At 35.9% G+C, this 14,768-nt stretch overlaps 1 protein-coding gene across 3 annotated transcripts in view; it reads right to left on the bottom strand.

The window, feature by feature from the left end:
* Nucleotides 1–14,768, bottom strand: part of ZFAND3 (zinc finger AN1-type containing 3) — a 326,173-nt gene that overhangs the window by 58,176 nt on the left and 253,229 nt on the right. For all 3 annotated transcript variants that reach the window (XM_079932930.1, XM_079932931.1, XM_079932932.1), the window contains exon 4: nucleotides 1,302–1,367. In XM_079932930.1, the coding sequence (XP_079789056.1) occupies nucleotides 1,302–1,367 (66 nt within the window). The remainder of the gene's footprint in view (nucleotides 1–1,301; nucleotides 1,368–14,768) is intronic.

Raw genomic sequence — 14,768 nt, forward strand, 5'->3', positions numbered from 1 at the left:
TACCTGAACATGTCAGTAGTGCTAACCATAAACCCTGTCCTGAGGGCCAAAACTGGAAGGAAAAAAGAAAGACCAAAGTAACCTGTGTGTGTGTGAAGCGCTGGACCTGTAATCAAAGGGCTCGAGTGTTTTTTTAGGCTTCTGGCTGGAGTGGGTAAGAAGATGGCTCTCGGACTTCCCTCTGGCTAAGCAGGACGGTCTGTCTCACCCCAGGGCACAGTTCTCTTCTGTCTCAATCAGGAACTACCCAGTGGAGCTTGGGTACTGAGCACAGGTGGGATGGGAGCATGTCAGGACTATCTCACACAGCCCTGCCTCAAAACCGGTCATTTGGAACAAAAGAGTAAAATTAAAGTTCCTCAGAGTTCAATGCCTGGATGTTACTCTGAAACTGTGCAAGGACAGGCCTGTTTGAGGTTAACATCAAAACTATGAGTATTTAAAGGGGTTGAGGTTTCAGTGTAAGTCCGTACACAGAAGTAGTTTGTGCTATTTCTGCTGGGGAGTTAAAAGGACTTTTTAAGTTATGAAAAATACTTTGCGACCTTTAGAAAAACAAAATAATTATTTTGACTCTTTCAAATATAATCCTTAAGATACTCTAAATAGCAGGCAGCATTACTTAAAAAGGCAAATATTGTCGAAAATAAATTAAGCTACAGAGTAAGGGAGCAATGGGCATTATGAGTGCTCTTTAGAGAGCTACAAGATTCATGGCTTCATGCTTAATACAAATGTCACAGATGCACTAAGGTTGTTTTGGGGACTCCATGTATCTGAAAAGAATGATTTCAGCACACCCCATGGCTTTACAAATGAAAGGAAATAATTTTCTAAAACTATTAGGACACTATACTAGTCAGTTAGCCTGATTATCTGTACTATAACTTCTTTTACCCTCCAGCCATCATTATTTAAATAATGTTTTTTTAGTAGGTCCACGACTTATACAAATTAGCCACATGCTAGAAACTGGGCAATGATTTGCATTTTCTGTATGGTTTAGGTCTTAATAACATTCTTCAGACATGGGGAAGTAGGTAAATTTTGATGTCCACCTTCTCGGTTCTAGCTGCCAGCATTAACTCAGTGAATCTGACCTCCAAGAGCATCACTCCGACCTCTACTCACACCCCACTCCCAATACTAAGCACATAATACATCACTTCACAAATCATGGAAGAAATTAGAGCGTACTCTGGCAAGGACACTGCATTAAAACCAGTAGCTAATGCCTGTGAATAATTCAGGTAAGAATGAATCCAGGTAAGAATGAATCCAGGTAAGAATGATGTACGTACCTGTACCACAGGATCTTTTGGTTGGTGTGATTAACGAGACATGAGCTGTATCTGTGCATGGCCCACCTGGAAACAGAAAGGCAGGTACATCAGTTAGGACATATCCTCCATATACCCAGAGCTCCTATATTGGATAAAGAGAAATCTAAAAAGGAAGGGATCAACCTGTAAATATGCATAAGGAGGGGTATTAGGAAAGATGAAGGTGGTGATGGTAGTGGTAGGTTAATTCTTAGTTCAGTAATTTAGTCTACAGGTCCATATTCTTTCTACATTATAACATGCTTTTCATAAAAAATAATCGAGTCTCACATAATGTTAAGACATTAAAGAAAAAAAATTTAACTAGAATTCTGATCTGGGTAAGAGTAAATTACCCATAAGTTTGGGGAAATGAGTTTTTCCACAGACAAATAAGCAGGAATACTCCTTCTCAGGCTTATCTCAGTGGTCACCCTACTTTTGAATTTATTGCAAAACTGGCCTTATTTAAAGTGGGGGTGACTCCCTGAAGAAGAAACAGCTTGTCAGAAGAAATAAGGATCACTGTAATATTTAAAGACAGCACTGCTGACTAAGGAAGAATATCTAGTTTAATTATAAAAATATGATACCAAGAGAGCCTTCACGCAATCTTTGTGGGCCCAGGGATCTGATAGATAGGTGTAATTCAAGAATATGCAAGAGGGGCTTCCCTGGTGGCGCAGTGGTTGAGCGTCCGCCTGCCGATGCAGGGGACCCAGGTTCGTGCCCCGGTCCAGGAAGATCCCACATGCCGCGGAGCGGCTGGGCCCGTGAGCCATGGCCACTGAGCCTGCGCGTCCGGAGCCTGTGCTCCACAACGGAAGAGGCCACAACAGTGAGAGGCCCGCGTACCGCAAAAAAAAAAAAAAAAAAAAAAAGACACAGAGGAGAAATGGGAGGAAAACCAAGTAAGTGTGTTGTTAATGTCAAAGAGCACGTAGCAAATACCTACTATGTGCCACCACAGGTTAGTCTCATGCTCTGGTGCTTATAATCTTGTTAGAAAGACAAAATTTGTTTACTTAAACAAAGAACAATACATGATAGCAAAAAAGAGCTGGATGCGAAATGATCAACTGCCAAAGAATATGGAACAAGTAATAAATGCTAAATGTAATCAGGAGGAAGGATTACACTGGCCAGCATCACGTGGAAATACTTCTCAAGGATTTGAAAATGAGGCAAGAATAAATTAAAACTTAGAAAGACCAAAAGAACAGGGCATTTCAATTGAAAAATTTTCACAAATGTCACATTCACCAGAGAAAGCTTAACATACTAAAATTCCAGAGGAGGCCCAAATGGGCACTGGCGACATAAACATAAGTAACGTGGAGAGACAATGAGCTGCAAGAAAACCTAATACAGACCCCACATCCTCGAAATCCTCCGGGCACTGGCTCTGTAGCTCCATAAAATGTTATAGCTTCTGCTTCCATGTGTGATTTTTTTGTCTTTTGTTTTTTTGTTGTTAAATGAATCATTCTTATTTCTGGGAACATAAGTAGTTAAGTCCTGCAACTATTCTTTATTTAGTGAGTAATCCTGGGTAAGTATCCTTAGTTTCTTTAACAAAAAAATGGGGATAGTTAAAATTGCCCATAAGCCACAGTGTTAATGAGATCATCTGTACAAAAAGACTTCATAAACTATAAAGCCTTATGTTATGTATCTTCACTTTCTCTCCCATGAGGTTTTATGCACCCAAGGGTCAAGACTCACTTTGTCATCTACTCTTGGGTCATGACTGTATGGACAAAGGGCACTTAATAGTGTTCAATAAGTGACCACCACAAGCCACTTGATTGAATCAGTAATGTACATTTTTTAAAAACCCTTTTTTACTGAGGTTTAACATAAAGAGAATGAAGTACTAGAATGAAGTGCACAAATCTTAAGTATATACCTTGAAGGATTTTAACATATATATAATTGTGTAACAACCACCAGATAAAAATACTGGAACATTTCTGGAATCCAGAAAGTTCAAGGGTACATTTTTAAAAAGATTCCCAAATCCTGACTTTGGAAATTTGGATGCAATAGGCTGGGGTGCGCATAGGAAGAGATTAGTGTACATTTTTAAACCAGCTGAGCACGATGTACATTAAGAGCCCAGTTAGTTCCAATCTCTGGAAACACTTAACTCCCAGCTCAGTATATGGCGAAGACCACTGAGCTCACACAACATCGTGAGCCACACAAAACACAAGCATCAATAACAGCTTAACTAGCAGAATATTTTTTTAAAGGACGTAAAATAATTCATTCAGTAAAATTATAAGGGCAGAGAGAAACTGGTTAAATCAAAACCCCTAAAGAAATTTGGCTGGGACTCATGAATTAACACTCCCATGTTTACAAATGCAATCTTTACCTCATTTGTAGGTTGAAAGTTTTATCTTTTTGAAAATTCCTAATGAATGAATTTCTGTAGGTTTCGGCAAATACACAAATAACTTCAAGGCTACCTAGCATATCTCAACATGCATCATCATGAAAGTGTTCTCCAGAGAGCTTGTTAAACTAACAACCCAATCCAAAGTATTCACTACATTATAGTAAAGTACAAACAGAACCATAATTGAGCCAAAACAAACTGACAGCAAGAGTAACTGGCAGTGATAATATATCCCAGCTTTGATAATTGGACAATATTATAAACAGAGAGCTTGGAATTAAATTTGATCTGGTAGACTATAACCTATGAAACTCTTTAAACTCCAGAACAGATGCACATGAGCACTGTACATATATTCTATATACTAATTGTGCTGTCATATAAAATTCCTATACTCTCAAATAAAAGGAGTAACCACAGGAGATTAAGGTATCTACCCTTACACAATTAATTGCAAATCAACTCTGTTAAAATGAATGCAGGAGATTAAGGGCCACTCAAGGGGAACCTTTTCAGGTTTGAGTCCACAACAATAAAAATATAACATGAGTCCCATGTGGGTATAGCAAACAAAGTAATTTTGCGAGTTGATGGTAAGGGTCAAACTCAGGGCATCTGTTCCATCAAGGAATGGAGTTGGCTAATGTCTGAGAGGGGGGCAGGAGTATGTTCTCATAAATCATTGTAAATTCTGCTCCTATTTTTGGCTTTTCTTCCTCTTCTTTCCAAACAGAAGGGTAGACAGAGGTAGCACAGAATGATTCACACCATTACCCTCTATCCTATATTAGTAGCAAGTGAGTCTGGAACAGTCAGTTTGGGGTTGTTAAATATTAAAAATAAAACCACAGTTAAGGTACCTTGCTTAATATGACAGACTCTCTGGGAATTCTGAACCAGACAATATCAAGATTAACTCATCTAAACTTTTAGCCCATCACACCATGAGTGTTTGTTGCTTTCTTTTGCTAAAGCAAAATTAAACATGTCAAATTTTTCAAGTTTCTTCATTATCTGAAGATACTTAATACTATCATTTTTCATTTGATATTACATTCAGAACTTTTCCCTAAGTTTCAACAATTCAGAGTCTGGAATCTGCAAGTAAATAATGTGTGTGGTAGCTTGTGGTTTATATTCTGTAAGTCTGAATACTCTATCTTGTCTTTTAAGGATGTTTCTATTCTTGTATTAAAGGTGTCATACATAATGCAGCACTATGGATCACATTTGCAATTCCACGTGAGAGCCATGGAATGAACTTCTTCAGCTGTATTACCAGCAACTAGAAATCTTTACAGCCTTTGCAACAGGGTAGTGGATTTTCTTAGGGAACCAGTACTGATTTCAGCCAGCCCTGTAAAGTTGAAGACAGGGGTCAAATCTGCATACTAAAAGTCACTGTAACCTGCAAAACCAGAAGGACTGAATAAAGGTATCCGGTCAACTATTAACATTCACATTTCAAGCCAAAGTGGCAGGAACCTTTTTCAGCCTCCTACAGAGTTAGTTACTGAGCATGTCAAAAAACACTGAGCTACCACAGTAGTCAATCCAACTGACTGGTTGAAGACTATGACTCAGGAGAAAGACAAGAACACAGGTATGGAGGGTGGCTGCATTTATGCTGGTTATCATCTTAGGCACTCAAAATCTAAGGCTGAGTAAATATAGAATAACAGTATTTCTCCTTAACCTTGAAAACAGAGATCAACAATCTACCCAGAAAGGTTTTGTTAAAAGAGCTGTGATGAGTAGTTATTTTTGCATCCTGATTCCACTAGCCCCCATTGGCTGCAGTTATACCATGTGCTAAACCACATCAATTAGGAAAAATGGACTGTCAAGAAGTCAGTCAGCTAAAAATTGCCAGAAGCTCAGTAATCAAATATTCTACTACCAGCTTTCATGATAACTGCAAAACATTAATACACAAAAATAGCCATTCTTTTTGTAGATTTATAACACTTCAATATTCTTGCTTAATTAGCATGACATTTACATAACAGTATCTAATTAATTTCTAACTAAGGCACTGTGGGCTAATTAGAAATGCATCATCCTTTTTTAACCAGCTTGTCAATTCCACTCTATCATAATCTGTACATTGTTTACCTTTGCAACATCTCACTTTTCCAGGCTTGCTATTCAAAAGGTGATTTCAGACAACAGATTCATGAGCTACAATTCTCCCTCCACTCTAGAGATTCATAATATCTTATGGGAGTGTTTTTTGATGAGCCATCCTTAAAAAAAAAAAAATCTATACAATGGAGATAATGAAATAAACTCAACACTGTCTCCTGATGTGGTCATATTAAGAATGCAAAACTATCTTTTAAAAATATTCAAAGAATGTATATTCCTTCAGCAGTAAAACATTCTTTCTTTAAAAGCCTTCAAAATACACACGGATACTTCAAATAGCAAATGGTAATAAATATTAAGGACAGACCAGAACACACAATAAGCCATCTCTTCAGAAAAGAAAACCCTATCCTCCAACTTCACCCTAAACCTGCAATTCATGAACTGTTTTAATCAGAAAGGACACACCTAATCTGTCTACATAATTGAGTTTGAAGTACACCATCGATTATAAATAAGGATGCATAAAGATATAATGAGTGGGAATCTAAGTTTACAGAAAATCTTCAGCCCCGATAACCGCCCTCCCATTTCTCCGAATGAAACTTCCAAATTAAACCATTTACGAAGCTTGTTACAGAATCTTAAATTTTAATCTCTCAGAAATTCTAATCCTAACTCACTGCATGATTTTTCACACCATTTAGCTCTAAATCAGGGATTCATGAGAAGGGGATTTCCAAAGTAGGTAAGAAATTGCTATTGGTAAGCTCTGTTTTGTTCATAAAAAGGGTCTCTCAACAAACTTTCATTACCATTCCACCCCAACTCCCCTAAATAATTGTAGCTGGTCAGCTCTGCAAATATTAGTGTGTGTGTTTGTGCGTGAGTATGCTTATTAGTCTACCTGCACAACAGAAATAAAGTTTAATTCTCCCACAACGCCTTCCTCAGGGAAAAACACTACAAGCAAAATGAAATCAGGAATGCTTTCCATTTGCCCAGTACTGACAGACTCTTCTATGGTAGCGTGGACATCCCTGTTGGGGCCAGGGTATGCGTTTTGGAAGAAATGCTCTCTCTTGACCCAGCAATGGCCTTAATGGCATGATCTTTAGGGGTAGTGGCAAAGTCTTAAGCTTCTTGGTACCCTAGCATATGAGGTGTTCAAAATATGTTTTTCACTACTGAATGAAAATGATCCAGGCTAAAATCAATTATTGAACATGCATATCTATTCGGAAGGGAAATGGAACTATTAATACACAGTTGATTTTCACCATATTTACATGTTAATCTAGCACAGCAGTTCTCAAACATTTGCATCTTAGGAACTTTTTACACTTAACAATTATTAAGAACACAAAAGAGCTTTTCTTTATGTGGGTTATATCTAGTGATATTTACCTCATCTGAAATAAAAACTGAAAAAAAAATTTTCATTTAAAATTCACAAAATAATTAATGTCAACATAAAAACATATTTTTATGAAAAATAACCACAAATTTTAAAAATATAAGAGCAGCCTGGCTTAAAGAAGAAGCCTGGATTTTCACATCTGCATTCAATCTGTTACAATGGATTGCTTATATGAAGCCTATGAAGAAAAATCACCCTCACATGGATATATAGTTGGAAAAGGAAGGACCTCATGGACCCTGTGAATGGGTCCTGAGGACCTCTATAAGTCCTTGGACCACACTTTGAGAAAGACTGGTATAGAACAAAACAGGTTAATATAATTTCCATCTTCTCCACACTCTGTTCACATGCCAACTGACTGTTCTAGTCCTGCAGAGACCCATCAATGCACTAGTACAAAAAGTAGTAAAAGGTTTGCCCATTCTCAACAAAACATTAATATTTAAATAAATGAAGGCAAGAATAGTGGAATAAACTCTAGAATTATAATTTCAACCCAGAACATTCTATTTCTGCTACTTATGTAGGAAGAGTAAAACCATGTTTCATGTAACTCAAAGGATTCTGAGCAGTTAAATCTGTTTGTTTTACAGATGTGATCTCTCACCTAGAACCCTTGTAACCAAAAAAGAGCATCCCGTTTATTAAGATACCGACAAACACTCACCACTAATACTCCGAAATGTGATAAAGTCCAACAGCAATTAACACTGAATTTCTAAGACACCACTATCTTGCGGTTCAAAACTAGAAAGAAACCTTTTTTGAGAGGTCAAAATATCACCTGGCAAATGAAGTCAGTTCTATTTTTAGACACTTGTTTCTGTGACAAAGCATACTTAATATGAATATGAAATCGGGAGCTGTCACTTCTCCAATTTAGACTTCAGTTCTGACTATTTACAGGCTTAACTAAGGCCCAACTCAGGTTTCTGTATTTGCATTTTACCATCAACACAAGCATGAATCTCATAACATTAATGAAGAAACCACTCAGTATTACAAGAGCTTTTATTTTTTTGACATATTTTAGCTACCAAGAGTGTTCTCATAAATCTTGTCCTGCATCTGCAAATGAAAGAATGCACTGCCTTCCTCAGAAAAGGAAGTGACCTGTGCATGTTCTCTATAAGAGGCTTCAGAGAAAATTAAAAAATACGTCTATTTAGGCCATATGTACTGCCCCGTGGACATTTAAAAAGAATTCTGAACATAGGTGCCCTTCTTCCCTGACCCTGTGCTGAGCCTCTCCTGTAAGTAGCTGTACCACAGCTGGCAATGTGTTCAAAGTGTCAATGATTGAAAGGAAACTTAGCCAAACCTCCTTGCTTTACAGAAGTGAACACTAGCAGGTCTTACTAACAGGACCTATCTTTGCAAATAATAGTTGAAAATGTCACAATTTGAATTATGTAAAGAAGTGTTTATATTGACATTTGGGAATTTTAAAAATTCCTTGCCAACATGGCATCCTATTGTTTATTAAATCTAAAGAATCCTCCTTTTGACAGATCAAAAAGTGAAATAAACGGTTTTTGAAGCAACAGAACATATGAACACAAAACATAAAGCTACATGTAGTCATTTTTTGGCATGGGCAGCTCTGAATTTTCAGAGAGAAGTTCACAAACACCATTAAAATATATTCACGTAAGTTTAAAATAACTACTTCTAACACGCAAATAGATAGATGACCCTATTATATGATTTTTTTTCAGCCAAACACTTCTGTCATAACAAAACTCAGATTTAATTTAAAATCAGCACAGCGTCACCTATTACCTGTATCTAGACAAAATAAAAACAGTATGACAACTGCAAAGGGCTAAAGCTATGTGATGTGTGGTTGTTCACTGTGACCTTTACTTTCACAGCCCAGTGTAGAGCATTTCATTTAATAAGAACATAAAAAAAATCTGCATTTGCAAAGAGGGGGCAGTGATGATGCTGCTTCAAAACCTAGTATGAATATCAATATATAATCTCATTAAGTGCCTGAGGAAACCTTTATGGGAAACTAACCTTTCAGATTTGCAGACTTCTTAAGGGATCCTTGAAAAATGGGTGTTTAAAGTTTGCTAGTCTCTCTTGCAAAGGGGAATCTTGAAGAGGGAAATTCAGGTGATAAAAGAAATACCCATAAGCAGAAACTGCTGTTTGACAACAGGCAGGTGGCTATTTACAGTTAAAACAACAACAGAAAAAAACAGTCTCTCATTATGCTAAAAGCTCTGTTAAAAGAGATGAATTGTCACCACAACAAGACAATCAAATTTCAAAATTAGGTAGGGCAACTGCCTTTTTGAGTTACTTCACCTTGAGGTTACTGAATGGCACAGAAAACAATAAAAATATTAAGTAGCTGCTCAAAATCAGGTTCAGGCAACGAGAAGCCTCTCTTTAGTGTATCAAAACACATGAGCACATGAAGGTTCTCAAAAGTATGAAAAACTAGTAAACTTTTCTAAATATTTAAATCATTTACTGAGTATTGCCTTGCTGGGTGCTATGGGGCAGAGCAAAGCAGAATAAAATTAAGTCTCTGCTAATTTGGGGTATAACCTCTAAATTGGTACAGAGAGATGAGATTCTCATGTCAAAGAGGTGACCAACACAATATGTGACTAGATGTTACAGGGAGGAAGTTAGGAATTCCTTGGAGGAAGCAAGCGTGGATGAAATGGTTCTGAGGTAGCCTTCCAAGAACATGAATAAAAATGGTAATATGAGTTGCCATGGTGTCTTTTGGGGACAACAAGGATCTGGTTCAGTTCAGAGCTGAGTATCAGTGCTGGGAAAGGTAGGAAGGTCAAAAACAATGAGGTTCCAGATTATGTGGGGGAAGGATGTCTGATACAAGATTAAGAATCTGGATGATCAAATAGGCAGTGATGAGTCAATAAAAGAATTCCCTTTTTTGTTTAACATGATGTCAATGGGGATTCATCTGACTAGTTTATTGACTAGGACAAGACGAGAAGCAAGAACAGTCTAAAGATTATGGCTGTAATCCTATGAAAACACAATGGTGGCAATAACAACTTCCCAGACCTTTAATATTTCTCCACTGAGCCAACTAGAGGATCATAAACAAAGACAAATTAGGAAATATAAACAATATTAGACTAAGAATAAGATTTAGTTTGTGTACTTGGTACAATACATATTCTAAAATTAAGAGCACCTTTAATAGAAAAAAAATTTTATATAAAAATATGTTCCAGTAAATTCCAATAAATTGAGAAATGTAGATGAAATAGACATTTTTATAATAATACTAATTGCCAAAACTAACTTTAAATGAGGTCGAAAATATAAATAGTCCAATATCAGATATCAGGCCAATCAGTTTTATGAATAAATTCTTCAAGCTTTCAAAGAACAGATACATTACACAATGTCAGAACGTAAGACAAAAAGCAGTGTTAGGGCACAGGAAAAGATGAAAAACTTTCTATGAGATTAATGTAACTAGTATCTAAACTAGACAGGAATAGCATGCCCACCATATACAAGCACACATGTACACAAAATTAACTCACTTATTAAAAAGGTACAAAACTTAAAATAAAATTAGCATTTTGAATCCATCAGTACACTGAAAGAACTAACAGAGTTTATTCAAGGAATGCAAAGATGGTTTAAACTGGAAGTCTATTAAATTAAGAGATTACATATTAAAGGAGAAATGTATATGATCATCTCAACAGATGCTGAAAAGCATTTTATAAACATTCCTCTCTGATTTAAAAAAATTAACAAGCTAAAAATAGAAGTTTCTTAACCTGATAAATAATATCTACAAAAAATCCTGTAGCAAATACTACATTTATGTGTGATATACTAATATATTTCACATACATTAGTAATAAGAAGTAGTATCAGAGTTAGGAACAGGAAATACATATATAAAGCTATAAAGAAGAATTTCTAACAAGAAATGTATAAGGATTACACTAAGAAAATAATAAATCTTTACTCAAGAATATTTAAGAAGGTTTGAACAAATGAAGACAAATGATATTCCTATATGAGAAGGCCCAATAATGTATTAAAATGTCAATTATTCCCAAATAAACCTTTATTTTCAGTGTAAACCCAATTAAAAATTACACTGTAATTTTTAATAGAATTTGACAAAGTGCATTGAGAAGAAAAAATGCAAAAAAATAGCCAACAAAATTTAGAAAAAGATAAACTAAGGGGGAACTAGCTCTATCAGATACCAATACACACCACAAAGTTATTTTCCAGTCTCAGGAATATACAGTTAGACCAATGGAACAAAATAAAAGAGTCTAAAAACAGATTTATGTTTATAAAATAGTGACGGAATTCCAAACCAGGCCTAACTGATAAGTGGTTTTGACATAATTGGTTATCCATTTGGAAAAATAATAAAGGTAAATCCCTATACCTCATAGCATATACAAAATAAATTCCAGATGGAATCAAGAGCTAAATATAAATATAAACTGTAAAATATGAAGAAAAATGTTTTTATAACCCTGTGATGGAGAAAGTCTTCTAAGAAACACACAAACCTAGAAGACAAACTAACAGACTTGAATTTTAAAATCTGTGAATTTTCTAATGGAATACAAGGCACCCAAATCAAAATTAAAAAGTCTTAAGTGACATACCGGAAGAAAATATTTACATGATATGTAACAAATATATAAGAATACATAACAAATATCCAGAATATATAAGGAGCTCCTACAAATCAGTAAGAAAAAAAGGCTAACAAAAAAATGAGCAAAGAATACAGATAGGCAAATCAATGGAGACACAAATAGCTAATAAACATATAAAACAGTGCTCAATCTCACTATCAGGAGATGTCAGGTAAATGCAAGTTAAGATAAGCTTTTCTTGGGCTCCCCTGGTGGTGCAGTGGTTGAGAGTCTGTCTGCCGATGTAGGGGACACGGGTTCGTGCCCCGGTCTGGGAAGATCCCACATGCCGCGGAGCGGCTGGGCCCATGAGCCATGGCCGCTGAGCCTGCGTGTCCGGAGCCTGTGCTCCGCAACGGGAGAGGCCACAACAGTGAGAGGCCCGCGTACCGCAAAAAAAAAAAAAAGATAAGCTTTTCTTTTGCCTGTTGCCCCCCAGAAAAGAACACCTAACGTTGGTAAAAGTATGGGAAAAATGCTCACTCAAATAAAGTGGCATATAGGAATAAAGTAGTAATGTCATTTTGGAAATTAATTTGGCAGTGTATATAAAAATTTTAATACATATTCTTTGACTTGTTAGTTCCTCTTCCATGTATTTATCATGGAAAAATGATACATGCACCATTACTTATATTTAAAAATGTTTACATCATATGGTTTATAGCAGTAAAATATAAGAAACAGTCTTAAAAGAAAAGAGATAATAATAATAATACAGAATACTACAGAGCAGTTTAAAAAGAATTAGGCTGACCTAGAAAGATCTCTAAAATATATTGTTAAGTAAGAAAGCAAGTTACAGAACAATACATATAGTATGTTCTCATTTGTATAAAGAAAACCTTATATTTATGTAGACATGTATATAACTGCATAGAAAAAGAATATATATAATCCAAAATAAATAAACAGTGGTAATCTCTTAAAAGAGTGGGAATTTGGGGGGTGGGGAACGGGGTGGAGGCATTAAAAGAATATTTTCACCTTCTAACATACATAAACCTGTATGTTTTTGCTTTACTTGTATACTTAAAAAATAAAGTAACTTAAGACAAAAAAGAGGGCAGCAAATAATTTAAAAGTCATGGTTTTGCTTTAATTTTGACTCTATTTTTAGACTACAAAAAAGGTCAGATGACACTCTAAGTGCTTGAACAGATCTGATCCAGCTAACAATGTGGAATAGAAGTAATTTCCATAAGAAAACACTGCTAAACTGGTCAGTCCTTTTGCATTTTGACCAGGATTCATTCAATGATCCCATACATTGATTCCTGGTGAATTACAACCATTCAATTCAATACAGCATATAACTGTACATTATCAAACTGTACTGCAAAGTACCAATCCTTTTAGAACACAAGCCCTAATAAAAGCACCATGCTTTACAGAATCAGCTTCAAGATAAATAAATGCACTGGAAAAAAAAGTACCTTTAAATTAAAATCAGAAGAGACATTTAAAATTTTGGCATTCTTCATTATGGGAAAGAATCTCCCACTTTGATACTATTATATATCAGAAAAGCTCCATCTGTTGTATAATTATCTCTGATAAATGGCCTGATGTTCCAAGCTTCATTAGAGAAAAAGGAAGAGAAAGACACATACAGAGAGAACTGTAAATAAATCTCCTCACCATATTTCACTTAAAACCAGCCCAGGAGGAAGGCATAAAATATTTTTAATAGGTAATATTTTCTGAATGTTCTACTAGAATAAGTCAGCCTGTTTTGCACACTATCTGGTCTTCAAGTAGGCATAGTCCAAAAAGGGAAAATAGTTTCACTTAGAGATTATTATAAATTTAATTGGTAAAAATAGACAAACATGAAGTTCAGCCACTCACTGGCAGTGATATTAATTTTCCAAGGGACAGATCTGTCAGACAGGAATGAAGACTAGCAGCCAATGAAGCCCAATTCATGTTCAAAGACCCAAGGGCAGTTTAGCAAGGAAATCTGTTAAAATGTGCCACCGTTTTATTTTTTAAATGCCTGGGGAAGTTAGGCTATGACCAGGAACCAGTTTCCAAGGAAACAATGGAAATCTCTTTGTTCAAAAAAATTAATTTAACACACAGATAAAGAATGCTCTCAAATTTCTGTTTTGGGAATCACTGTCATATTAAAGGAAAATCCAGCCAGCACTTGGAAAATGAAGCTTTATTCATTAAAAGTCTTCACTAACATTCCAGTTAGTATGGTTCTCACTTTTTCTGTATATTTTCTTTTGGTTACAACAAACTCATCTCTTGGGTATATATAGTAGAGAAGAACAGGAAAAATTTTCAGCATTATGGATGAAAAAAGGCCCAGAGCTGAGCTCTAGCCCTGTCATGTGACTCAAGGCAGGTCACCATTCAAACCTTTTCCTCATCTGTAGAATAAGGAGGAGGCTATCTGCCCTGCCTATGTTGCAGACTGTTTGTTAGGATGATCCCAGAAAAATAACGTTTGTCAGAGGACTTTGTAAAACAGGGGTTGACGAACTTTCTCTGCAAAGGACCATTGGGTCTGTGTAGTAACTACCCAGTTCTGACGTTAAAGTGCAGATGCAGCCACAGGCAATACATACATGAATGAGCATGGCTGTGTTCCAATAAAAATTTATTTGTGAACACTGGAATCTGAATTTCATGTAATTTTCACATGTAAAATTACTGTCCTTTTGATCTTTTTCATTTAAAATCATTCTTAGCTCGTGGGCATACAAAAACAGGTGATGGGCCAATTTGGCCTGTGGGTTATACTTTGCCAACTTCCCTTAAAAACTATTGTTTTATATATGTGTTGGTGGCTGTTTATTGCTTAGTATGTGCCTCTACACAGTTTAGAAAAGTGTTCTGTACGA

The sequence above is a fragment of the Stenella coeruleoalba genome (assembly GCF_951394435.1).
Source record: "Stenella coeruleoalba genome assembly, chromosome: 10".
NCBI lineage: Eukaryota > Metazoa > Chordata > Mammalia > Artiodactyla > Delphinidae > Stenella > Stenella coeruleoalba.